The sequence below is a fragment of the Nipponia nippon genome, unplaced genomic scaffold (genome assembly GCF_047370975.1).
Source record: "Nipponia nippon isolate SJK-2023a ecotype South Korea unplaced genomic scaffold, ASM4737097v1 scaffold_23, whole genome shotgun sequence".
Lineage (NCBI taxonomy): Eukaryota > Metazoa > Chordata > Aves > Pelecaniformes > Threskiornithidae > Nipponia > Nipponia nippon.
The window spans coordinates 4,484,372-4,510,941 of NW_028262340.1; the positions used below are offsets into that span (position 1 = coordinate 4,484,372).

General features: G+C 49.0%; 1 protein-coding gene across 1 annotated transcript in view; it reads left to right on the forward strand.

Annotated features, from left to right (window-relative positions):
• The window catches only part of GRIK3 (glutamate ionotropic receptor kainate type subunit 3), a 122,036-nt gene that overhangs the window by 54,368 nt on the left and 41,098 nt on the right, over positions 1–26,570 (forward strand). The window contains exons 2-6 of the mRNA XM_087760817.1: positions 12,791–12,967; positions 14,357–14,614; positions 15,960–16,141; positions 20,450–20,503; positions 24,857–25,030. Of these exons, the coding sequence (XP_087616943.1) occupies positions 12,791–12,967; positions 14,357–14,614; positions 15,960–16,141; positions 20,450–20,503; positions 24,857–25,030 (845 nt within the window). The remainder of the gene's footprint in view (positions 1–12,790; positions 12,968–14,356; positions 14,615–15,959; positions 16,142–20,449; positions 20,504–24,856; positions 25,031–26,570) is intronic.

Sequence of the window (26,570 nt, forward strand, 5' to 3'; positions counted from 1 at the left end):
TCCCACTCATAAGTAACCCTTCCTCCCAAGCTTGCTTAACTTATATCAAATAATTTTTCCATTGAATTCATGCTACTCTCAGTTTATAGCTCCCACTTTACACCATACAGTCATTACACAGGAGATACCAATTCACCTAAAATGAACAAAATGGCAGAAAAAAAACAATTCCAGAAGAAAGGAAGGGGTTATTCAACATCCCATGGGAAGCCAGTCAGTTTATCTTCCACAGTCTCATCTGCAACTCCTTACCCTGTGTACTACCCCAACAGACCCAGAGCTGAGATGGCGCCGCAGAGGTACGCGATCTCGGTCCGAGCAGTCCCCGCGTGCTCCGACAGCAGCGAGGCTCTGCTCCGGGCAGTAAAGGAAGCTCCCAGACTCGAGCTGCCTTCCCAGTCTTTACCAACACCCAGCCAAAACCTGATTCCTACAAAGCCCTCTTTAGCTAGGCATGCTCCAGAGCTGGAAGAAGGTGCTAATTCCTGTACACCCTACAGGAGAAGCTCCAGCTAGCAAAAATTCATACCTAAATAAAGTTCAACAAACATACCTTAGATCTATAGATCTGCTTTGTGCTCCCATTGCTCCTCCAGCTCCTCAGCCTCTCCCCCCTCTCTGAAAGCAGCCCCAGCCACCCCAGGGAAGCAGAAATACCCACCCCAGGGGCAGGGCAATCAGAAGGACGCAATAACCCAGCTGCAGCGCGCAGCCTGCAGGCAGGTGCTGCTTTTCACTGTCTATTTAAGAATTTATAAAAGAAGTTTTACTTCAATCAGTAGATCTTGTCCCATTAACCCTTCCTGCCCCCACCCTCCCTGCTCCCTGTAGCAGTTTACTCGTTTGCGCTAACGAGGCATGTATTATTGCTCATGTTTATGATTGGGTGATGTATCTCATTAATTAGCTCTGCATGAATCAATAGGAGCTGCTGAACGCATAATCCTTGGTAATTCATAATGCTGTAGTTGAGGAAACAGTGTCCATAGCATTAAATAAACAGCGATCACTGATAAATCTTGGAATTATCACAAAAAATCAAAGCAATTAAGTGGTTAGATCACTGCTGAGCAGATGAGCGGTACGGTTACATCCATTGTCATTGATGACAAAGGTGTGAAGCACTATACAATGACTAACATGCATTTTTAATTAGAGTTGAATCTATTAATAAAGTTTTCCTATTCCACCTCCTCTATAATTGGAATGGTCTTCAAATTTCCCCTTTTCTGAGCGACCAAACTAATAATTTACCCACTTTAATTTGTGATTCACTTAGTTTGTTTAGTCATAATAATGAATATTCAGCTTCATTAGCACATATTTGGTTCAATTCATACTGAAACGCATTCAGCTCTGTCAGTGTGACAGACGGACCGCTCCGCAGAGCCGCGGCCCCCAGCTCTGGGTAGGGACGTGGTGCACGTGGCACTTGCTGCTTGTCACCTCTCCAGGAGCAGGAGGGGAGCGGGCGGGGAGGCGTGACAACGGCCTCGCGGGGTGCCCCGCCGTGGGGTGCTGGCCTCCCCGGAGCTCAGCACGGAGCAGCCGGTGTCCCAGGACAGCGCTTGGCTCTGGTCCCCTCTCCCGGCACAATCCAAACCCCTTTTCCCACAGAAGCAGAGTTCAGCGTGGATGGATCAGGACCTTGCTCTGGTGTGAACACCCAGCTCCGCACGCACCATGTGCCAAGCCCTGGCCTTGGCTGGAGGGGCCAGAAGCAATATAAGAACGTCCTGGGCAGCCTGGCAGCGTGGTTGGGGTGCAGGCAGGGTGCCCACCACTGTGACGGGGACCCTGCGCTACAGCCACGCTCCCCAAGCCCCAGAGCGAGCGGTGCGTTCAGGCAAAGGCGCTGATCACAGCTCCACGCGAGCTGCCTTTCATGTGCATCGTTTTCTTTTACAAGATGTAAAATATTTTTAATAGCTGATTTTGATCATTTAGGGGAATTTAAAATTCCTTTGCAGTCGTGCTGCCGGGCAGTTCCAGCGCATCCCTTTGCATCCCCTGCTCTGTGTGTAGCTGTTTGTAAATTGAGAGTACAGATGACAGGAAAATAATGAAAGCATTTTTCAGAGAGGACCCTTTTGTCATTCCCTTTTTTTCTTTCATTTCCCAGAATAAAGTGCTGCTTTTAAGTCAGCAAATCTTGCAGCTGTAATTACCCTGGACATTCAGAATTGACAATTAAGAAATGAAGGAAAAAAAAAAAGTAAGGAAAAATAACCATTCATAAAAAATTTTGAACATCACACATTTACAAAATGCCTACCTTACGCAGATCTTTCCCACTGTGAAAGATGTGAGTCAAGGTAGATTGTGACAGAATAGCTAAAAAATCCTGAGCTTTTTTTTTTTTCTCACAAAATACCGGATCGTGCAGACGCAGCGGCCGCCCTCTCCCCGGGATGCTCCGGGGCTGGGGGCTCCGTGCCGCTGCGCTGGGAGCAGGGTCTGCCCACGCTGCCAGAAACGCTCCTCGTTCCTCCCTCCCCCCTCGGTCAGTGAGGAGCAACCATCTAGAAATCAATAGGGAAAACCCCATCTCATCAAAAATGGGCTCTGAAGGTGTTTTCCTGAGCAGGGCCCGGAGCAGCTCAGGGAGCGCTGCCCCCAGGCCCCTGCCTGGGAGCAGCCCCCGTGCTCCCCATCACCTCCCACTCCCAGCACGCACAGGCACCACATCCTGGCAAAGTCTGGCTTTTCTCTTTTTTTTCCTCTTTTTTTCTGTTTAACGGCATTAAAATAGGAAGATAAAAAGGCTAAAGTAGGTGGCTAAATCTCCCAATTACACCTCTGGCTGCCCCTGAGCGCTGGCAGCACAGGGCAGTTCAATCACTCGGGGCCCTGCACTCCCTTCGGCACCACGCACCTCTTGGAAACCTGTTGAAATCTATTACAGACCTTTGATCTTTTCCTACATAAAGGTTTTTCTGTAGAGAGTAGATGGGATTAAGCAGAAACAATTTTTCCAGAGAACTCTGTGGGTATTTTTCCCCTCTCTCTACTTTCTTTTAAAAAGAGGGGAAAAACCCCGAAGATGCCAACAGCAAAGGTCCTGACTGGGCTTGTCAGCTCCAGAGTGGAATCCATTTTGTCAATCAAATTCAGCATCTATCAGGAGCAAATTCTCAGCATGTGGCATAAAAATCTTGTAAAACTGAACTGTTAAATATTTAGGGCGGATGACAAACAATATGTCATAATATTTGCAGAATTGCATTTGCTATTCAATGCATCATCTTACTTAAAGCCCTGATTTTTGGAAGCATCAACACAAGAATGAGAAACAATCAGTTGACTGCCGGTATTTGGTTACATTGTAAACGAAGTGTAGGATTTAATATAGATTTCTGAAGTCTAATATTATGTGCCACATGGCAGGTGGGTATTAACATTTATTAGCTGGGGCTTAGCAATGAATATTTAAGAAGAATTTAATTAACATGTAATAATTGTAATTTTAATTGGGTTGAATTTTTATGTGAGACGTCATTTCGCTGCAGGACACCTTCTATTTCATATTTATACCAGGTATATTTCTATTTCCAGGTAAAACAGGAGCTAGTAACTAGTAGGGAAAGCAAACGGACAGAGAATATAAAAACCCGCGGCCAGCCAAGCTGTGCTACGCTCGAGGTTGGGCAGTTGTTGGGAAGAGCGTAAGCCCAGCCGGTGTTACTGCTCCTCCTCTGCAAGGTTCATTCCCACATACAATTTTCATCCGTGTGAATGAATTCTTATATTCGTTCTTACATACGACAGTTCAGACTGGCGTGGTCTGCTGGCTGGTCACCAGTTCGGGAGCCCGAAGGCAGGAGCTGTTGCGGAGACCACCCCTTGGTGCAGTGGGTGCCCGAGGCACCCCGGGGCCGGGGCTCCCTTAGGGCCACTCCCAGAGATTGGCAAAGTCCCGTTTAACTGAGAAGGCAATTTTTTTTCCCAAAAAAGTGTTTTCAATTTTTAACACCCTGTATTCAGTTTACAGTACATTTTCCGAAATTAACCAGTTGGACCCAGTCTGCACTGGGGTAAGCGAGAAAAGCATTTGCCTGCTCGGGCGGAGGCTCTGCTGTAGCACCCATAATTATCGCTGCGAGGGCACAGCGCGGCGGTGGCAGGGGAGGCCGAAACTGGAGAGTGTGTGCAGGGAGACGCGGTGCCAGCGCTGAGCTCCGTGGCACATAATAAAGACAAATCTGAAGTATTTTATCATCCTGCAGGTTTTGTTACAAGCCCAGTCAATCACAGGCATGAGCCTGGATTTATTTCAGTTGTGGCCTTGCTTCTCTGCTTCGTATTTCGCTCGAGCTGTGCGCCAGATGGACATCACATCGAACACTAGATTACACCGCAGGCTAATAAAACACAATAGAAAAATATACTTACAGCTGTGTCGCCTAAACCCTGTATTATACATCCTTAATAATTTTAAGCTTTCAAACGGTTTTTTTTTCTCCCATATATTACAGTTTAAAATGCGTTTATAGCCCAAAGCACGATCATAAAAATGACATCTGAGCATGCCTGATTTATTCGGTCATCGGTGATTTCCAGGACAAGTTTGCTGAGTTTGCACAGTCACAGTAAGATTTTGGGGAGGGAGCTGCTCATGGCTCAGAGCAGGCTCACCTGCTTCAGCGCGCTTCTCCTGCCTGCCAGCTCTGGGCATCGGGCTCGACCTGTGCCGGTGGGCACGGTCCAGCCCAGCCGCTCCTCCCCAGCAGCGGGGTCTCACAAAGCAGAGGCACGGATAAAAACTGCAGTTTAATTCCGTACTTGGGGCAACCCACGCACAAAAAAATCGGAATTGCTAATTAATCAAAGTGAGCCCAAGTATTTGGTGAGGGATCTGATAGTGAGAACGATTTGAATGCGAGTAGCCCAAAGCTTGCAGGATTTACCTTTTTCAGAGAAATAAGACTGCTTAAAGTAAAACCGTAGAGCCAGTGGGAGCCTTTCCCAGACACCACTGAGGGAAACTGGTGTGACTGGGAGTCACTGGGCTCCTTCTGGCAGCTCTGCCCCTTGGGGGCTTCTCAGGCTGTAACTCACTGGTGACTTGTGGAGATCTGCGTTATGCCGTGAGCTGTATACTGGGTAAATGAAAAGCTTCTTGGCATTTTCATTGCCCTTATCTTGATAGGAATCTATTCCTAGGAGATTGTGAAGCTGCCTTTTTTTTTTTTTTAAATTAATTGAGCCTGTGTAAAAAATAAAAATGCCCATTTCATTTCAATCATGTATTATGCAAATTAAAAATGTAAATATCATTAAGAAATCTGTTGCTAACTTAATTTATTTCTGCTGGAGCACTGCTGAAGGCCTTTGATCTCAGATTAGCGCTTTGATCCGCTCCCTTGGTCGGGGTTACGCACTGCTGCTGTGGTAAATGCTCTTTCTCAGATGTAAAACATGCAACACCAGAACAGCTTGTTCAAAGAAACGGCAGAGGAAACATTGCCAATTAGGCCAAGCGAGTGGGAGTTGCAAACGAGGAGAAGTTTGTTTCTAGAAGCTGCAACCCGGGCGTGCGGGCCCAGCCTGGCCCCAGCCCCGCGGGGCTGAGCTCCGCCTGCGCCCGGGCGCGCGACGAGGACGCAAACGCGTGTGCTGAACAAACCCCATCTGTACGGCCCGCGGGCCCAACGCGTCATTGCTATTAGAGGTGGCATACCTTTCCAGACCATTCCTATCTAGTTTTCATTAAAAAAACAAGCCGCCATATTCCATTAATTTCTCATTTACCGCGGGTGAAGTGCTGATACATACATTTTAGCTACAGTGTTTTTAATCAGTTAATTTAACCAGAAACATTAATAATGTATTTCTTTGCCACTTGACTGCTCATCTGTTAAACAGCTTATACACAGGAGAAGAATGTCACCCCCTGTGACATGAAGTACCTAATACAGTGGAAATGAAATAGGATTTTGCATATTCGATATCAAAATGAGAAAAGAGGGAGACACCGTCTCCTGGGAATGGATCAGCCTGCTGTGACGGGCTTTCTGCCCTGGCAGGCGGGAAAATCCCTCCTTCTGGGACACGCACACTTTGCATATCTGATTTTCTGCTTGAATTCATTTTCTTGGCATTACTCAGCAAGTACCTGGCCTTTCCTTATGTTGCACAACGTGGTGGAATCTGAGGTCCCGGGAGTGTTACTGGCTTTGCCAGCTCCTCCCGTCAGCCGCTGTGGGGTCCCCAGGAGACCCCCGAGAGGCAAGCAGCGCTGGGGAACCCGGCTGCGGGCAGGCAGCTGAGCGCGGGACCATCCCCCTCTGACATTCGGCCCTGTGCTGAAGTCTCACGGCGGTGGCTGTGCGGCAGGGCCGGTGGAGGCTGCCAGTGCCTTGGGGCTGTCATCAGGGTCAGAAATCTGAATTTTCACGTTCGCTTTTGACCGTGTTGAGGGGACAGGGAGCTCCTGGCCACCTCAGGGACCAGCGGTTCTCCTGCATCTGTCCCTCCTCTGAGCTCACAGAAGGGTTCAAAGCAGAGCGAGAGCTGTCTTCGCTGCATGTCTTGCCTCTTCTGAAGACCATTAGGGAGCAAATCCGGCCGTATAAGCCGAGGCATCCAGGACCCCCCCCAGCCATGCTATTTGAGTGGGCAGACAGAGCCTGGAGGGGCTGCGCTGAGCCCCCGCTTGGCTCCACCTGGCTGTAGGGTATTGTGGACACGGGGGAAGCTTCCAGCTGGGCAGGTACATCGTGGGCTTCGTCAGTCCGTGGAGGCAGAGCGAACCCTGGGGCCCTCAGAAAATACAGCTGGAAATACCCTGGACCTGAGAGCCAGAGAAACTGCCAGGGCAGTAACATTTGTCTGCTCGGGGACAAGCCCGATTCCCTTTTAATTCTTGTAAAAGAGATGCGTAATGAATACAGGCAGCGTGTGAGTGTAAGCAATCCAGACACACCGGCTCTGAGGTTAATCCTCTTCCTGCGTTCGGAGTCAGATCCTCCTCCTGGGTTTTTAGCAATTAGCATCCAGAGAGAGAGCAACCTCCGTGGGCAGGGGACAGCTTGGGCCTGTGAGCAGCAGCAGATTCCTGCACAGGCTCGCTCTTGCATGATGCATGTTTATGAAGCCTGAAATTGCTTTGGATACGTGGCTGTGCTGCATCACATCAAGCAGTGCCACGCTGAAGTGACAAGGCTGATGCATGATCAGCAGCAGTTTAAGGGGACAGGAACTCAGATCCTGCTGCTCCGTTGTTCTGTCAAAATCAGAAAGCCATTGATGGACCTAAGAAACTATTTTCAGCTCCTTCCCAGAAGGTTTGTTTCAATAAGTTTGCAAGTTCTGTTTACTGCCTTTGCACTGAGCCCATCCATGGTCCTGCCGCAGGGAGTACATCCCGGGCTGCTGCCGTCTGACACGTACAGTCCGACGGGAGCCCGTGGACGATCAGGGCAGAGGGCTCCACTGCGCATCTCTGGGGTGCAAGGACTTCCCAGGCAGTAAAAAGGGCTCTCGACTGAGTAGGTGCTGAAGGGTGGGAGCCCCCAACATTCCTCGGCACTGCCTTCCTCACTCCTCACTTTGTAGGATGATTTTATTTCTGTTTGGAGAACACCAGCTGCATCGACATCAGATACAGGGGCTCCACTCAGTGCCTGGCTGAACAAGGGACGAATTCCACCTTCAGCTGCATTTACTTGTGGAGCATTTTATAGTAGCAGCTCCTTGGGGGAAAGTGCAAGGAGAGATTTCTTGTGAACGTATCTGTCATTGGTTTTTTTTGGCGATATTTATTGCCTTCTGCATTTTGCTGCTTTCACTGCATTCAGTATTATTGCATTTGAGACTGTAACCATCCCATGCTGATGGGCAGCCTCTGGGAGTTTTAGCTCCATTCCCAGTGCACAACCTCATGCTCCTGAGAACTTTCTTTTACTTCCCGCCAGTGTTATCGCATTTCTCTTATCGGTATAAACACCGGCCCTGGAGGGACCTGGACCATGACAGTGAAATTCTCTCCCCTGGACTGGTCAGATAAGCAGAAGCACCACTTCTCAAAGCCCTCCCGGGGGAGGCACGTCTTGCGAGGAAGGGGTCTCCCATCCTCCTGCCTCGGGGACCCGCCGAGCGGCGTCCTGGAGGAACCGGCACTAAATGGTGCGTACTGGTCCTGATCGGCCCGTTTGCTAACACTGTCCCCGCAGCAGAGCCCATCAGAAGAGGACAAATTGCCTTGCCCCAGCCAGCCCTGCTGTTCAACAAGACAGACGTTGTGTGACCTCAGAGAAAACAATACATAAACCACAGATCTTGGGGCACGAGAGGTCTGTGAGACGGAGGCAGGAGCTCTCGCGTCCCTGGAGGAGCTCAGGCTGGCTCCATCCTCAGTAAGACCTATTTCAAAACAAGTATTTCTTCCAGGATGTCACATGGAAAGAGACTGTCAGAAAGCTGTCTAAATGTGTTAACAACACTGTCAGCGGGGGAGAGAAAAGTGTTATCAGAAATAGTTGTTCTTCAAAGCTAAGTAACTCAGTGATTTTATAAGGAGTAAAAGATAAGAGATCACACCACACACTGAGGGCTGTTGGAATTTTCTTTCTGAGAATGAAGCTGTTTGTTTTGTTAAAAAGGGGAAGAGGGGAGAAAGTGAAAACCTAAAATACTCTGACTTTCTTGACTTAGCTTTCGACAAAGCTAAAAATAACTCCGACTGCATTCAGCCTGCGCAGCCACAGCTCAGGATAAGACAAAGCACTGGAAAAGGATTCCCATCCCATTGACCAGGCTGCTTTCTGGCTCCCTCCTGGGGCCGTTCCAGAGGTCTTCCAGCATCATCCTCTGGAGATGGGAGCAGTGCAGCGTCTCTGCTTGATGCAGACAGACTTGGGCCTGTTTTGATTGACAGCAGTGGGATTTCGGGGATTTCGTGGGATCCGGATTTTACCCTGAACAGAGCGGCTAATTTTCTGCTACTCAGTTCGAGTGAGATCCTCTGTGTTTTGCAGCTAAACCTCCCTTCACGGGCAGTGCCAGCCTCCTTCCCGTGGCCTGGCCCTACTATTGCTCTGCTGGCCTAGATCTAAAATAAGAGTTTCAGGCGCTTGCTTTGGATTCTCATTTTGAATGTTTAAACCTCCCCACCTCAGCAGCAACATCAGTGGTCATCAAATAAAATAATATAAAATAATAAGATGGGAAGTTGATTCTAATTACTGTGTTTTCTCATTTGCTGATTGACATTCTCTGGAGAGCAATTAGCCTGCTTTAAAGGTAAAAGACAACTGAATAATTATTTAACCTGCATGGTGATTGAAATTTAAAATCTAAGAAGTCAGATGTAATAACGGATGACTCCATCAAAAACTATGTAAAAGTGATAACAGTTGATAGCGTTTGATCCCGTCCTGCCTGAGAAGGTACCGACAGTTTGTGCTGAGGCATCTCCTACCCGGCTGACTGCCAGACCCGGATCCCATTGCCGTGCAAACATGGCATAAAAAGGTTTTCGGGGAGAAAGAGAGAAGCAAACAAACGCAACCTGAAGTTGTTAAACCTCAGCGTGTGTTGAACAACACGTGGCGTTGCAGTAGGGAGTCTGTGGGCTGTATTGACTGGGCAAGGAAACGGCGCAGTCCCAGCCTGGATAAATTTGGCAGCGAATACTCCCGTGAACATCAGGCGGACGTCGCAAATCGTGACAGGCCTCAGCACGGCCGTCTTTTATCTGTCTGCAAAGCTACGGGAGGTAAAGAAAGAAGGAAGGGGAAGCTGGGACCTGGACAGACAGAGGCAATACTGGGAAAGGGTCATTAGTACCAGGTCAGGTGAGCAGCATCAATTAATCTCCAAGACATTTGAAATATCGTAAAAAATAGGGTGGAAGCAGAAATGGTTTAGAGACAGACAGCAACACTAGAGGACCTTTAGTTTTACTATCTCAGATGAAACTCGTTTATAGGTCATATATAAAAGTGGCAACTGTTTTGTTGTTGACTTTTTATAGCCATTGACTTTCTATATTTTTATAAGAGTAAAGTCACAGCGAGGTTCCTGCCGTAAGACCCACATGCGATCACTCTCTCTGGGGAGCACAGGCAGAGCTGACCAAGTTTGTTTGTCCAAACACTTTGCAGCAGATTGCCCAGCTTTGTATTGCTTCATCTGTCCCGTTGAGGGTTGCGGGGACGCATGGGGTCCCCCCCAGCCCGGTGATCAGCCAGCTGATGTCACATCCCTCATTCTCTCAGTATCATAAGCTGATATTCTCCATTTTGCTCAAATGAAAAAGCTGCAACAATTATTTTCATAATTAGCTGGCTTTTCAAATTAATGCCAGTTATGCTATGTAATCATGATGAAGATTATGCATTAATCAGCTGTTTCAAGCCGGTTATTAGGCTCTTTAAATAATGATCGGGATGAACATCTCTGAAGGAGAGGCACGCAAGCCAAGAGGGACGGCAGCGCGCGATCTCCGGGAGCGGGGAGGCGCTGCCGGAGGGCCGGGGCTGCGCTCAGCGCGCCCGGCTGCGGCGCAGATCTGCCGTCAGACGCTCTCCGTCCCCCGGGTTTCTGAGGAGAGAGCAGGCTGTTGCATGTGGTGGCTGCTCTTCAACACCTTAGCAACCGCAGGAGATTTCACATTGTCCCAATGTATTCAGCATCCAGCAGTATAACCAGAACTACATTACTTCTGCCTGTCTGCTTTCTCATTGCCTGGCACTAAATTCAAGGTTTTGAGCGGCTGCACAGAAAATGCTTTTCTGTCAAAAAGCCTATTATATCCAGTTGGATGTCTGGAACGTGAATTTATTTGAGATCAAACACCAATAATCCACATACCCAGTCCTTCTATCATAATAAGACATGCTCCAAAGCAACCCTGAAAGCTCTGGGCTAGGAGGAAGCCTAATGTCAGCTAGTTGATAATCCATGTAACATGAACCCAGTTATTGCTTCAGGGTGATGCTAGAAAACAAAAAATCCTTTGCTAAAATGTTCTGGACAGTAAAGCCTTGAACAGAAAGACAGGGATGAATCTCATGCTCACTTTAGTTTTGTTTATTGTTTGTGCTGTAGTATTGTGCATGAACTTTCTCCGCCCTAAGAAACTTAGATTGAGCTACCAGCACGTGCAAACTTTGATATGGATGAATAATTTTCCTTGCACCGGTCAATAACCAAATGTTTTGGCATAATCCTGTGAGAAGGAGGCACTTGCACAATATTGCTAGGCTCCTGCCTACACTGCTAGGCATTCTAGATTGAAAACCTCCTCATAACTGACTTGCTTGAAGATCGCATGGGACTGAAATGGGTCTCCAGAATGAAAATTCAGCTTCTTTTTCTTTATTCTTCCCCCTATTTCCCAAGTTAGTACTGAGATCAGTAATATTTTTTTCTACCAGAGACACGCAGTGAATGGCTCAAACATTTTTGGATGTTTACGCATGTAAATTAATTACCACACTCACTTCACAACTGGGGACCCAGATGCACGAACCCTGCAGGAGGAGGGAAGTGACTTGCCAGGACCGTGGGGAGCAGAAAAGTCAGAGGCCTTGTGCAGCTTCCCTTGCACCCTTGCTGTGAGGGTCTCCAAGCATCGCTCAGGTTCGCTCAGCCCCTGCCTTTGGCAGGTCCTGGGGAGGACGCCCAGAGCATGGCTGTCAACAGAAACGTCAGCTTGGCTCTTGCCAAAGTGGCACTCTTGGCTTACACCAAATTGCCACAAAAATTATAGATAATGTGTTCTGGCTCCTGGAGGAGGATTCATGCAGTTGCTTGAAAACTAGGAGGGCTGAGTAGACATCTGTTGTCTATAACAAAACATTTTAGGTCTACCTTAAATGGAACAGGAAGATTTTCCTTCTGCTAATGAACCCAGAGACCATCTGTTACCAATTGCACTTGCTTATCTCATTCACCCATTAATTATTTTGGTTTACTTTTTAATAAGATAGAGCAGGGTTTATGTGTCTTTCCGCGGTTCTGTAAGGGGCGCAGGACAGTGCCTACAGCTCAGAGACAAGGACACGCAATTTCGTAATTTACGCCTGCGCTGAGTCACTTCAATTAGAGTGGCTGTCAGTGGGGAACTGAGGACAAGACTCACAGATACAGAGCCAGGAAGCCCAGCGATACTGCGACATGAGCTTGCTGCCCTTGGGGAGGTGTAATGGCATTAACAACTTCTGAACACGGGAAAGCATGCATTCCAGATGTGCATTATTGAGCAGATAAGCTGTAGGGTAGGCAAATTCAGACGTCTCTGCTGGTCTGAACTAAGAACTTGGATAACTAAATGTGAGGAACAATAAAAGATGAGAAGGGCACTAAAAATAGCAAGCAGCAGTGCCGCACTGCCTGCCTCCTGCGTGAGGACTTGGAGATGGGTGGACAAGGCAGGGAGGGGTCCAGCGCGGCGCGGGGCGGAGGGCTTCGTGCCGCAGTAACTCCTCAGAGCACAAACCTGGAGCACCTCTGCGGCTGAGCAATAAGCCTGTCCGCACTTCCCGAGGTCTGGTCCTAAAGTTTTATGGGAAGCCACTCATCTGTCTCATAAAAATATTCAAAGGCTTTAAATTTGTTCCCTGTTGCCCTGCAAAGCTGGCATTCTGAACACTTTCATGCACCAGCATGTAACAAAAACCCAAATGTTTTCATGTCTTTATTCCACTCCAGGAAATGTCCTGGGAGCAAGCCTTGTTCAGCCCGCAAACGTCACAGCTCTGTCCAAGAGATTTCTCGTCCTTGCTACATAAGGTTATGAATCAAACCTTATGTGGCTTAATGCTGGTTTTGTCTTGTCTTGCAGGAGGAATCTTCGAGTATGCAGATGGCCCCAATACCCAGGTGATGAGTGCTGAGGAGCAAGCCTTTAGATTTTCCGCCAATATTATTAATAGAAACAGAACTTTGTTGCCTAACACAACACTAACCTACGACATTCAGAGGATACACTTCCACGACAGCTTTGAAGCAACTAAGAAAGGTAAGAGCACAGCACACTTAGCAGCTTTGTGGGCATTTATTCATTAAGAAACAGGCATGGTTTGGCTTGAGACCCAGCAGCTCTTTTTGTCCTGCTCTCCTCAGTCATTGAGATTAGGCGGCCTCCAGGAGCTGACCTTCCAGAGGCATTTTAATGTAAGGGGAACAACTATTCTTTTTTCCCTCTGCAAACCTCACAAAACTCCTTTCAGTGTTTGCTTCTAATCCTGAGTGAAGGTCTGTAGGCCATGCCTTTGTTTATTTGAGTGTATCCCTGGCAGTTTTAACATCCCTAGTGTAGAAATTCTGTTCTCTTCCTAACAGACAGTCATTTTTTATTATCAGTTAACAGCAGCCCACTTGAATTACTGAAGGGGAGGGAAGAAACGGGAGTGCACAGCAAAGGCTGTGGGGCTGATGACCTGAGGGCTTGTTGAGATTGCTTCTGGTTTGGGAGAAATGAAACCCGCGGCCTGAGCTCGCGGTTGTACGAGGGGCATCCCCGGAGAGAGGGGATATCTGCTCACGGGCGAGTTCACTGGCCCCGGCCGTCCCTTTTTAAGACTGTTTTGATGTGGAGGTTTCCTCGGAGCTCTGCCTGACACTGCTCTGCGCCGGGCTCCTGGGAGCACCCAGGTCGGCTGCACCGAGTGTTGGGACAGGAGCAGAACGCGCGGGACCCACACCAGGGGCGTGCGCACGTCTGGGGGGAGCCGGGTGCCTCAGCTGCTGCCCGCGTTCCTGCCCCTCTCGGGCTGGAAGCAGTGGCTTTCCCAAAATCTTTTAATGACGTGTAGCCATCACAGAGCTCCTGCTGATAGTGGTGTTAGCGTTCAGTTTGGAAGGAGCTGCAGAAGCAGTTGAGAAATAATCTGTTCCTCTGAAAAATTTATCCTTCCCCCTCCCCAAAATGCAGCCCCAAATGCAGTTGTTTTGTTTTAATTTCATAGTGAAAGCTTGAACAAAGCTATGAAAAGCATTATTTTGCAGGGAAAAAAAAAAAAATGAAAAATGCATTTGTCAGGGCAATTCTGATCATCTCTGGGTATTTCTTCCACAAGTCTGGAGGCTCAGCCATTTCTAACACACTGCAGCCATTATTCCCTCCTCTGGAAACACCCCTGTGCCTCTAACCACTGGTCCAGACCCCCGCCTGCCATAATTCCCGCTCCGCCTCTCTTCACTGTCGTAATTCCCTACTGTCTGTGCTGCTGTTAGTGCCCCGAAGCTTCTCTGTCCGTCCACTGCTCCATGGCCCAGGTCAGAAGGAGGTTTGTGCCCCGGCGGCCGCCCTGCCAGGCGGGGCGAGGAGGCTGCCCCGACGCTCACCCTCCCGCGGAGCTGCCCCGTGCTTTTCTGACACCGTCCTGCCCTTCCCTTCCTTTTCCAGCCTGTGACCAGCTCGCTCTGGGGGTCGTAGCAATATTCGGACCTTCCCAAGGCTCCTGTACCAATGCCGTCCAGTCTATTTGCAATGCCCTGGAAGTCCCCCACATACAACTTCGATGGAAGCATCACCCTTTGGATAACAAGGACACTTTCTATGTCAACCTGTATCCCGACTATGCTTCTCTTAGCCATGCCATTCTGGACCTTGTGCAGTATTTGAAATGGAGGTCAGCCACTGTGGTTTACGATGACAGTACAGGTAGGTAAAGGAGGGGCTTGAAAGCAGGAATCCAGGAGGTTTTTTGTTGTGGATCCCATTTAGGAACTTTTCTAATGAACCCTTTTAGGAGCGAAACGACACCCAGTGCAGGGGACGCACCGGTTCCCAAGCACTCAGGCGAGCGATGTAGACGGCCCCGGGATCCTTTCTGAAGCATTTCATTCACAAAGCGCTTAGGAAGCGGGGAACCCTCAGCACCACCCCAGCTGACAGCGGGTCCAGGGGAGGATTAATAGTCCGCTGGTGTGATCTGGCTCAGCTCGGCTGTGTTTGGCACCGCGGTGCCCATCTACACAAGCAAAGACCTTGGTCTGTGGCTGCCATTGAGGGTGCAGTTTCCCAGCTAAAGGCAAAAGCAGTTCTGGAAAGTTGTTTTGTTTTCTGGCTAATTCTATAAAGCATAGCTGACAAAGTTTTTCACATAAAGAAAGCTGTTGACGGTTAAACAAAGCAAAGCACTGCATAGCACTATAGATTAAAAAACCCCCCAAAACAAAAGACACATTGGATAGCCTGTCCAACCTAATTCCACTAAACCAAATGGTTTCTTTAGGGGAGGGCTGATGAGAACACAGTTTGACATTCCTGTTTTGCAAATGTGGGTCACAGTATGTTCCCTTCGTGGCGTATTCTAATGTATTTCTTCCACTATGCAGAGGGACGCGCTTCTCTTTTCCTCCTTGCAATAGGCATCTGCTGAATTTCTTCTTGCAACATTAGATACCAATAATTCCTGCTCAGCTGCATCCAGCATAGCTTTGTACCTTCCGCATAAAAAAGAAATTAATTCTAAGGGTCGTAAGAAAGTTACAAGTTGTGATTAAGTGACCATTATGAAGTACGCTATTCATAAATCTAAGCTTTTTTTCTTTTGCTGTTGTGCATGGTGAATACTGCAGATTTTAATTTGTTGTAGAGCTGATTATCACATTCTGTCCTTTCTCAAGGGCATATCTGCTTAAGAAAAACTGTCGTGATCCCAGAGATGTCAAAGTTTAGGACCAATCTGCTATTCTCCTCTTCCTACCTAGTGCAGGGACCCCAGCTCTACCGTAGCTGGATGCAGGGGCAGCAGGAAAACACCAGGAAAAGTGATTCTGCCTTAGAACAACTGCTCTGGAAATACCTGGGGGTTTAATGATTGGCACATGACACCTTGGCTTTGATATGACTTTAGCAATGGCCATTTGAGGGAGGGAGGAAAGTCTTGATTGCATTCCATAAAATAATATAGGAAGAAATAACTTGCTGTGATACCCAGCCTGCAGGGCAAAGGCAGACTTTCCTGTAACACTGTGGGTTTGTCTTTGTGCAATGCCTGAAGGCCTTATACGGCTGCAAGAGCTCATCATGGCCCCGTCAAGGTACAATATCCGGCTGAAAATCCGCCAGCTCCCGCTGGACACCGACGATGCCCGGCCGCTGCTGAAGGAGATGAAGCGGGGCAGGGAATTCCGCATCATCTTCGACTGCAGCCACCTGATGGCGGCTCAGATCCTCAAGCAGGTGAGCGGGGAGCGATGGGGGGCGAAGCAAAAGTGGCCACCAAGGGACCCATGCATACGGGGTGGCCGTACTGCAGGGAGAGCCCCGCGGATAGGCGTGCAGACCTGCAGCTTTCCCTCTGTCCACAATCCACAGCTACACTAAAAGATACAACATGTACATTTTTCAAGAATACTATTGGATTTCCACTGAAAATGTAGTTTTCACTGAAAAAACTGGAAGTATCAAAAAGCGACTGTCGGTAATAATGAACAAATGGTACGGGAAGAGAAAATGCCAAGCGTCTGCAGCGAGTGCAGCGCTGAGACCAGGCTGTTGTCCCGCTCCTGTCTGCGGCTGCGCAGCCCCGGCCCTCTGCCCTCCGCCCGCCGCCGTCTGGAGCAGCGTTCGCTTCTCTCTCAGCCAGGGCAGCAGGCAGGACTGTGCTCTGGGCCACTTCTGTCACTGCTCATTTAGCCCTGGACGAGCTTTTCATGCTTGCCGATTTTAAATATCTTCTTTCCCTTCTGTACTGCTTCATGCCCCCAGGTTTGTGAATACATCCCATACAGGGCCGGGTCCAAAACGCTTCGTTTTGGTTAGCTATTTTCACGTTGCGCACGCAGTCCTGCGCCTCACTGCAAGCAGCCAGGACGGGACCAGCCGGGGAGGGACGGCGTCCTCTGTCCCTTCATGAGCACTGTGTGCAGTTCTTGGACTTCAAGCCAGATGTCAGTGATTTTCCATTCATTTGGTCTCTCTCCTTTCTCTTTGAGTTCCTCCACTGGTGTTTTTCACAGACCAGAAGGTTTGCTGCTCACCCCAGCTCCTCCCCATTTCCAAGTACCTTTAGGTTTCAGGGTCAATATGAGGCAGAGGAAAACGCTCTTACAAAGAATGCTAAAAACCAGCTGGTGGAAGTGTTGCTCATATCAGCCCAGCAAGACGCTACCACATAGATTAAATAAATCCCCTGAAGGGCTGAGAAAGCAAGCACATGGAAAGAGACGTCTTTTGCAGCCCGCTTGATGCAAAATGAAGGGAAGTGCTCAGAGAAATCAGAAAGCCTGGGAGGGATTATTAAAGAAAACAATATAAGGGACTCATTGTCTCCGGCCTATTATTTTAACATGCTGGCTGTGTTTGGTGCTGTTCTCTTATTATGCAGTTTATTATAGCGTGTTGTGCCATCTGCTCTGCTCAGCACTGTGAGTGCAGAGTGAGGAAGATGGAGGAGAGGGGGGACTAGGGAGAAAGAAGTCTTTCTAAGTCCTTCTGGCTGGTTTTGTGTGTGTGTTGGTTTTTTCAGGACCCAAAGCCATGGATTTCAGCTTAGCAATATTCTATACTGTATTTTTACTCAGGAAAAAAATGTTAAATATTTTCAGAGTTTGGGAAGGTGCACAAACCCAAACCTCTCTGAAGGCTTGTACGCTCGGGTGCGTAACACCGGGGAGGCTCTGAGCGGTGCACACCGCGACCCTTGTGTCTCTCTCACTGTTGGCACTCATATTTGCTGAAGAATTCGGAAGCTCAGAAAGCTCATCTTTTCCTAACTTTTCTACCCGTATCAGGAAACGCACGTCTAGAGGTGCCACCTTCACTTGTGAAACAGCCTTTTTCTTTTCCATAGGATGGGACAGAAAAACAGGCTTCCCAATCCCTACTCCACACTGCCCTCCTCACGCTCTGCTTTGCACGTTTACGGGACATACGAGCTGGGTACAGCCAAAACCTTCTCCTGGAAGAGGGGAGCCTGCTTTGTGTTAGAAGAACAACACACAGAAAAAAACCTGGACTGCAAAAAAGCCAGGGAAGCATGGCCCAGCCTTCTCTTTGTCCCGGAAGCAATAACGTTCATACAGTATTGCTGCTATTTGGCTTTCGTAACATTTTGGTAACTACACCAGTTAGCTTTGCAGACGTTTGGCCTCTGGCGTTTGCTCCGACCAGGCAAGGTCCCTGGAGCCCCTCGGCTGCGCTGCCCACCCCAGGGCAGCACCGAGGGATGCAGAAAAGGTTCTCTCAAGACTCGTGCTGAAATTGCCACCGCTGGGTACTGATTTTAACTGCGCATCTTTAGGTAACATAAAGTGGTTTGAGCTGCTAGCGCCTACGTTCGCTAAAGTAGCTCTGACTAAGCACACAGCACCAAGCCAGCCCAGATCTTGCTCCCAGGTTATTGAAGGTAACACGCTCCCACAGCACACGAGTAGCGAGACACTTCACTTATAATCTGGGCAGTATTTTTGAATTGGATTAGTAAAAAACCGCCATGGATTAGTAATCCATGAATAATAACACAAGAGCTGGCACAAAGACGCACAGATGACATTGCCACATACTGCTCCAGTCTGGGTTCCTTGGAGCGACTGAGATATTAAACCGTTCATTATTTTACCCTCTTGGACAAACAAATCATTGTAGAAACCTATGACAGAGCTAGGCCTGCTCGTGAGGCCTTCCCATCCCTCCCCAGCTTCTCTGCCCTTGCTCATTTTTGGTCGCTTGTTCACGCTTTGCATCTGTTCTCTGGCTTCCCAGCTTCTCTCTTCTCCTTGGCAGCTGTCTCTGAACAGTTGCTGCACTCTGCAGCGCACAGATGTGCCTGTCTTTACTCCAATGGAGCTCCCATTCTCATCCTGGTGATTGCCTGTAGCTTATCCACCAGGTTTATCATTTATTCGTTTCCCCACAAACCCAGATGTATCCTGCACACAGGCTGCAAGTACTGGAAAGCTGGGGCTTGCTTCTTACAGCAGGTCTGGACTCTTCATCGACCACTGATCCAGCTGTAGAATCTGAACTGGGATCTTATGATTTACTCTCGATTGGTTTCACATCATCTGAGAGATGCTTCACATACTGAGGTGGTGTTCCCTGCTCCAGCTCTTTGCACCTGGGTGTGCAGGTCAGCAGAGAGCTGCGACGCAGCCCCGCAGCCCAGGCAGGGAGGAGGGGGACGGGACGGCACGCTGCTGCACAGAGACAGCTGCCAGGCTTGCTGAAAGGTACTTCCAGGCCAGAAAGCAGGGGACAAAGTCACACTCTAGCGTTACAATATCCAGGCTTGTAATCTAGACCCTTTCCTTTTCCCTTGCTTTTTGACATCTCACTTCTTTCAAACTGCCACTTCCTTCCTCGGAGCTAAATTCTGCCCTCTTAATTTTAGCAAAAACCAAAGCAGCAAACATTTCCTGGGGGGACTTGAAGTCACTTTCCCATCGGTGGGTATTTTAAAGGGCTCTTGCATGTGTTTTCTCCAGAAAACACGCTCACAGAGTCAGCATCACAGTCAAAACCATGGGTATCTCTTTCTTTTAGCCAGCCACCAACTTCAAGGTGACCGCTCTCATAGACAGAAACACAGCCCCCTTGTGTGGTGCAGGGCCTGGGCAAGGTCATCCAGCCGAGGTCCCTTCGGCCCGCAGTCATTCTCTGACAAACCTCACGGAACAGCATGTTCTCTCCGCTGCTCAGCTATGCAAATCCCAGCAATCTGCACGAACCATCCTTCGTGTCGGGGCTGGCCAACCTACAGCCTGGGCTGGCCAAGAGCCCTCGGGTCCAGACCACGATCTCCAAGGGCTGAGGGACGGGAGATGCTCCTGCTCCCCATCCCTGTGCCTGTACTTTCACTGACCCATTTATAAACCAGGCACTACGTTAGAATCTGGCTGCTGTATGCAGGAAGGAGGGACCCGCAGACAAGAGCTACCGGTACACGTTATACGAACGGGCACTGAAGGGGAGGGGATGCAGAGCACCATAAATACACATGTAAGAAATAAAAAGCCTTTTACTTAGCTTCTTAGCCAATACATGGACTTGTAACCAAAAGAACAGGCTGCTTTATGGTCATTCTGCACAGGTTTATATAAGGTTGCTGGTTGTTTGGTATCTGAGAAGGAAAGGCAACCCCCTTTCTCCCAGTTGTGCCATTAGAAGCAAGCCTGCATCCCTGGCAGATTTTGCACCGTGCGTGACCCGTGAGCACGGCGGTGTGCCATAGCTGGTGTCCCGGCTTTCTGTGGCACAGCAACACCCAGAAATGCCACCAGCCTCCGCAGGAGCTGGACACCGAGGCTTTGCTGCCGTTTCAGAAAGGTTTGAGGACGACAGTTCAGCTCAGCACTTAAGCACATGCCTCTTGCTGGCTAAGCACATGCTTAACTGCTTCACAGGATTGATCCAGAATCCAGCCTCTGTGTTTCTGGGTCTGCCTCCTGCTGCATTTACCAGATCAGCTCTTTAGAGGTTTATGTTGCATGACTGTTGTTATATTCTTGTATCCACTCTTACTAACCTCCTTTCCCTACTCTCCTCAAGGCCATGGCAATGGGAATGATGACAGAATACTACCACTTCATCTTCACCACTCTGGTAAAGTATCTAATCTGTGCAAACACCTTTTACACTCACTGCTGAGCTGGAATGGAAAGTGAGGAGCTAGTCTCAGCAGCAGGAGAGCGGGCTGGGTGTCCTGTCCTGAGCAGGCATCGCCCAGCTGCACAGCACTAAAACGGTGGGGTGGGAAAAGCAAGGGAAAAGGATGTCTGGTACCCTAACAGATGGTGAGAGCAGGGCTAGACTTAGCTTCAGGTTAGAATCAGACCACAATGATTTGGTTGTAACATCTCTGCAACCGCAGCACTGCCCAGGTGCCCATTCTGAGAGACGTCGGTCTTTTCTTTCACTGCTTTTGGACTGGCTCATCCTTTGGAGCTGCTCTGGCTTTGCACAGATGTAGGTTCTGGTTTTATTTCCCCTCCCAGTCATTTTTATTTCAGTGTAGCTACCCACACACTGGAAGATGAGCATATGTGTGAATTTGCAAGGTTGTAGTCCCGCAGACAGGATTTGATGGGACCGAGCTGCAGCAAGAACCGGGTATGTGTGTCTGTGTGTTCCCCTAGGTCTCCCTTAAAGCCAGGAGCAGCCCTGCTGTGGTCAATAGTTCAGTACTGCAGGTTTATTTTGCATGAGAAGAACTCAGCTTGAAATTAACTCCACTCTCATTAAACATGGGCCAGTTCTTCTCTGACTCCAGGAGGCATTTTGGTTTGGGTTTTTTGGCGTGCCACTTTTGTTTGCATTTAGGATGCTATTGTCTAGTATACTGATGAATTTTGTGTGGTTTTCAAAATCCAGTTTATCTTTTTGCCTTTAGGAAAGAATCAGACTAAACTAACCCTTAAAAACTGCAAAATTTATTTTTCAAATGCAAAAGACATTTTAATTACCCCTGCTGCCATTATCTATTCCAGGCAGCTTTAAGCATTTCCCAGATAACCTCCTATTAATCAGCCCCAGCTGAGCCTAGAGTACATTTCATGTGTAGGTACAGCCTGGAGGTGGGAAAAGAAGAATTATAATAAATTAATAGATAAGCAATCACAATTAATGCCACTTTCCTGAAATAACAGTTATATCATGGGAAAGATATTTTAATCTGTCATTCCTTAAGGCAATGTTTTCCTAGCTTGCAATGCATGTGCTTCAGCTTCTACAGTACGAGACCCATGGGGTGCTAATGAATTAGTCTATTATGTTATACTGAATGTTTCTAAAAGGTCCCTAGTCAATACTGAGTACAGCGTATCAACACTTGGCATGAAATGCTTCCACATTTTGCTAGGCAGCAAGACTACAGTTCAGTGACTTCAGCATGAAGAGCCCCATCAGCCTTTTCTACCAGAGGAGGAGGAGGAGGAACAACTCTTCCGAGCCTTTGTCTAATGTGTGCACAGCTTTTACCACCCTGCAAAGTCCCAAGCAGCGACAACCCCCTTAAACTCAGCACTTCAAGGAATTTCTCAGCAGCTTGTAAAAATGAGTCCTTGCAAATGCAGAAGTTTCCCCACCGCCTGCTGTCACTGCTGCTGCTTACAGCAGTTACGGACAGGCAGAAGCAGGAATCCCTTCCCGTGCTTTGAGTCGAGATAAACAAAAATTGCACGTGCAGCTTGCCTCCTCCCGATTCGGCACTAAACCAAACCAGTCCAGTTTTCCCCTGGCGTTGATAATCAGGTACTCTTGTTAAACCCAGCATACCTGAGGCTTATGACACAATGCGAGTGTGTTCGTGACCGAGTACCTCAGAGGTTATTATTCTAACGGCGCTGTACACGTATGCCTCCCATTACGGCCACGGCCACTCCTCCCAGCGACAGCTGCCCGAGCAAGTCCGTGCCCAGACAGGGATCCTCGGCAATCTGTAGCAGGCACGTTATCCACGAGCTGTTTTGCACAGCAGCAGACGGAGGATGCCCTTCCTGGACACTTGCTTTTGCAGCTTCCTCCTGCGGATGCTAGATGTGGTGAGGATCAGAGCTCAGCATGGCCGCCTACGACTGACGAACCAAAGCTGGGGATTTTAACTGGGGAGGTGGGAGAGCATGTGTAAGAAAGGGGAAGAGCCCCACAGGAACACCGAGAATAAAACTTTCTTAAAGGTAGTAGGATGGAGGGGAGAATTAATCTGCAGTACAGAAAATAATGAGTGAAAGGGAACGTAGATGAGGTGGAAAATAGAACCAGATGTTTCAATTTGTGGCTGTGCGAGAGCAGAAAATCCAGAAGAAACCGATATGGCAATTCCCCCCCACACCGCTCCATGTTCTGACACTCAGCTTCTATTCTTAATTACCCTCTGATTCCAGGAGATGATAAATCAGGTTGCAGCTGAGATTTAAACTGGAACCAAAAAGGGACCTGATGGGAGGTTGGCTTCTATAGGAACTTGGTGAAATGAAGGGTCAGTGGAGAGCAGCAGGACAGGGAGGGCACCCAAAATACCGGTAGGATCTGAAGGGTGGCCAGGGCCGGCAGTCTGACAGCCGTGCGATGGAGACCGTGAGATCTGGAGCCTGGTGGATCAGATCTGTCACGTACAGTCACATGCTGAATGGGAAATGATCTGCTTTCGCAATCAAAAATTATTTCCCCACAGCAATTTCCAGAATACAAACTGAATTATCTGATAAAAAGTTATGAATCCTGAAAAAAAAAAATTATTGCAGTGCATCAGGCACAAGATCGCTGCACACCCTCATATCCAGATGATATAAGCATCTGTCTGAGGTTCGACAACTGTATTTACCCTTAGTTACCATAAGTCATTTAAAAGTCAACACTATGGCCTGGTTTTCACAATGCCCTTTAACAAAACGTGGAGGTTTGTATTTGCAATTTTTCAGGAAAAAAAAAAAAAGCCAAATAACAAAGCCCCTGAACTCTGTTGTGGGTGTGATTAATGACTCGGTCCCTGGCTGCACCTGCAGATTAAAACATGGCATCCATCAGCAGGATGCCTTGGGGGTGCAAAGTCAGAGGCCAGTGCTTAAGGAAAAGATCAAACCCTCAAAGCTTATTAAAGCAAAACAGCTGTAAGAATTCCTTGCTCTCCCACTGAGAATGAAGTCTCGGTTGCTGGCAAGTGCTGATTTTGTTATGCTTCGCTTAGGGCAGTGCGTTTTAGGACCAGTGCTTTTCCAGCTCCCCCACGGGCAGAACAGAGCTCGCTGCTGACGGACGCTGTGTCTGGGTGAACCCACAGCGTGCCTGTGTCCTCCCAGTATAGCCACATTATGCACAACAGCAGCTGCCACGTAAACTCTTTTTTATAATCCCTTGTGAGAGCAATGACGGTTGTTCCCATATTCATCCCCCACTCTCTATCACAGAAGACAGTTTCCACCTCCCCACATTTTTATGACCACTGAACACCTGCAGAAATTGTTCAGGATAAGCTCTGATTAAATATGTCCCATCCAACGAATGATTCCCATTAACGAGGCCCCCTCCAGACTGCCATTCTCCACCACATTCATTCATGGTCCCCCTCGCTCGGCGCCATCACCCAGGCTGCCCTCGCTTCCCTCCAGCCAGCTGCCCCGGGTTTTTGCTGAGCAGATCAGCTGTGGTACGCTCTTGCCATGCTGTCTAACCCCAAACTACTCAGACTAGTTACTGAGCATTGAAGTTAATCCCTGAACTGAAGTTAATACTTAGATGTGCGGCAGAGCCAAGAGATGCACTGAAGAAGTGCACTTGCAGAGGCCTCCAAATGCCCCTCTCTCGCTGCCTGCCAAGTGATGCTCGTGGGCTGGCTGCCAGCAGAGCTGAGGACTGCCTGGCTGTGGTTTTTTTAAATCATATAAAGGGCACTCTCATTCATTTGCAGACTGTGTAGGCTGGTCGTAATGTCAAGAAATGCGCCTTAGTTCCTCTTTGATAGCCGTCTGCAAATTGGCATTCTGCATTCAGAGTTACTCTGTCATCTGCAGCACCCTACGGGCTTCAGCACTCACAGCAAACCCTCCACGGAAAGGCCCCAGGGAGCTTCGGATGCAGGAACTCTGCCTTCTCCCCCCGCCTTGGTTGCAAGCCTCTTTTTTCACGGTTACAGATAGCGATTCTGGTTTCCTCCCCACAAGTCACTTGCCTCTTCTGTGCAGAGAGTGAGCTCTCTGGCAGGAGTTTCCCTCTGCTGTGTGTGGGTGAACCTGCACATCTGACACCCTAATTCCACTAACACCTACGAGTCCTGTCTTGCTGCAAGTAGCGACTGATGGCAACAGACAGTACAATCCACCAAATCCATGAGGGCATCCTCCTACCTCCCACCTTCTGTGGGCTCTGCCTTCTCACTTCAAACACAGACATCAACCGATGCAGAAAAGACAATCAAAACAAAGCTAAACAAAATGTTTAAACTGGTTTCTCTCTTTTAAGGATCTTTATGCATTAGACCTAGAACCATACCGCTACTCTGGAGTGAACCTGACCGGCTTCCGGATCCTCAACGTGGAGAATCCGCACGTGTCCTCCATCATCGAGAAGTGGTCCATGGAGCGGCTGCAGTCAGCGCCCAAGGCGGAGCTGGGACTGCTCGATGGCGTGATGATGGTATGAGAGGTTTAAACAAAGCACGGGGGAAGTCTGGGAAGCAGACCAGAGCGGTAGGGAAGGCAGGAACATTTGTTAAGGCCTAATGTTATAGCTATTGGTTCTCGTAACAACTCATCCCAGGTATCTTCCCCCAGGTAGCTGCTTGCATTCTTTAATAACCATCCCTCAAATGCAGCAAGTTTGGCTGGTGGATGCCCTGCAGCACACTGTTAACACAGTCCTTTTGCAGACCCAGCTGCCGACAGATTTGCCAATTTTGAGAGACTGTGCTCCTTCCCTCCCCTCCCTTCTCACCAGTAAAAAGCTGCCCCCAGGACTGGCAAAATTCAAAGCTTTCAGTTCCAGAAAGGGCTGAGCACGGTGGGGAAGCGCCCTGGCTATTTCGTGCCGGGAACAAGAGAGGGAGCTGCAATCAGCTGGATATTGTACCCCTTGTTCAGGCGCAGCAGGATTTCTCCGTGCTCACCTGATGTGCAGCTGCAGCGAGCGCTCGCTGACCTGGAAAGGGACAGGCTGTGTGCACCCCAAACCCAGAGCACGCAGGAACGGGCATCCTCTCTCTTCAGTTGCCCTCCACAAGTCCTGTTTCAGCTCGGGGCAGGACGATCACCTTGCGAGTCCCTCTGCCTAGCCCTGGGAGCAGTGCTGGGGAGCAGAAACGCTCCTGTCCCACCAGACAAACCAGGTAGCAGGGCCTGTCCCACAGGAGCTTGCAGGGCTCCAGCTGCCATCATCTCCCCATGCAGTCCCCAAGAGCAGCCGAACGCCCAGCTCCCAGGGGCTGGGAGCACAGCACACGGCTGGACTGGGCCCGGCAATTCGCTGAGATTGATGCAGGGAGAAAGAGCCAAAGCTATGCCCAGAGATGGGCTTTGCTGCAGCTTTGATGACTCCTTTTAGGGACTGATGGCAGCTCTGCTCTGCTGAGTTACTGCTCGGAAGGTACAGCACCTGCTCGCCCATCTGTCTTCCCTGCGAGGCTGTCTCCGACCCCCGTAATTGCTGACTGCCTTCCTCCTTCCCTCTCCCTTTAGATCTGCCAGAACCCCCTCCATAAGTGGCAAAGCCTCCCAGACTTTCACCTTGAAACGGCTCCTCATATTCCTCCTGTTCTTTTTTTTTCTTAGAGGAGAGCCCCACCATTCTCCTTTAGCCTTCTACTTTTCTGCAGCGTTGCCCACAATTGCAGCATCGCTGGGTTCCCCCCGCCGCCGCTGCCTCGTCTCCCCTTCTCTGCCTCTTTACTTCTTCAGAGGGGATCCCACCTTTTCTCTGGGTTTGCCTGGTGTCTGTCCCAGCGGGGCCCTGATCTCAGCTGGACGTTACAATGTGTAATTCACCATGAAATTGCTTAGACATATTCTTGTACCCCCTCTCCCCATCCCCAAACTTACAAACCCCGTCCCTGCTGCTGTAAATACAAGCCCACGGGATGCAGGTCGGGTGCCCGCTCTTCACGCTCGGTGCTGCGGGAAGGGAAGGTCACGGGGATGGCTGCCAGCATTGGAGGATTTTCTCCACAGCCACATCCCGTTAG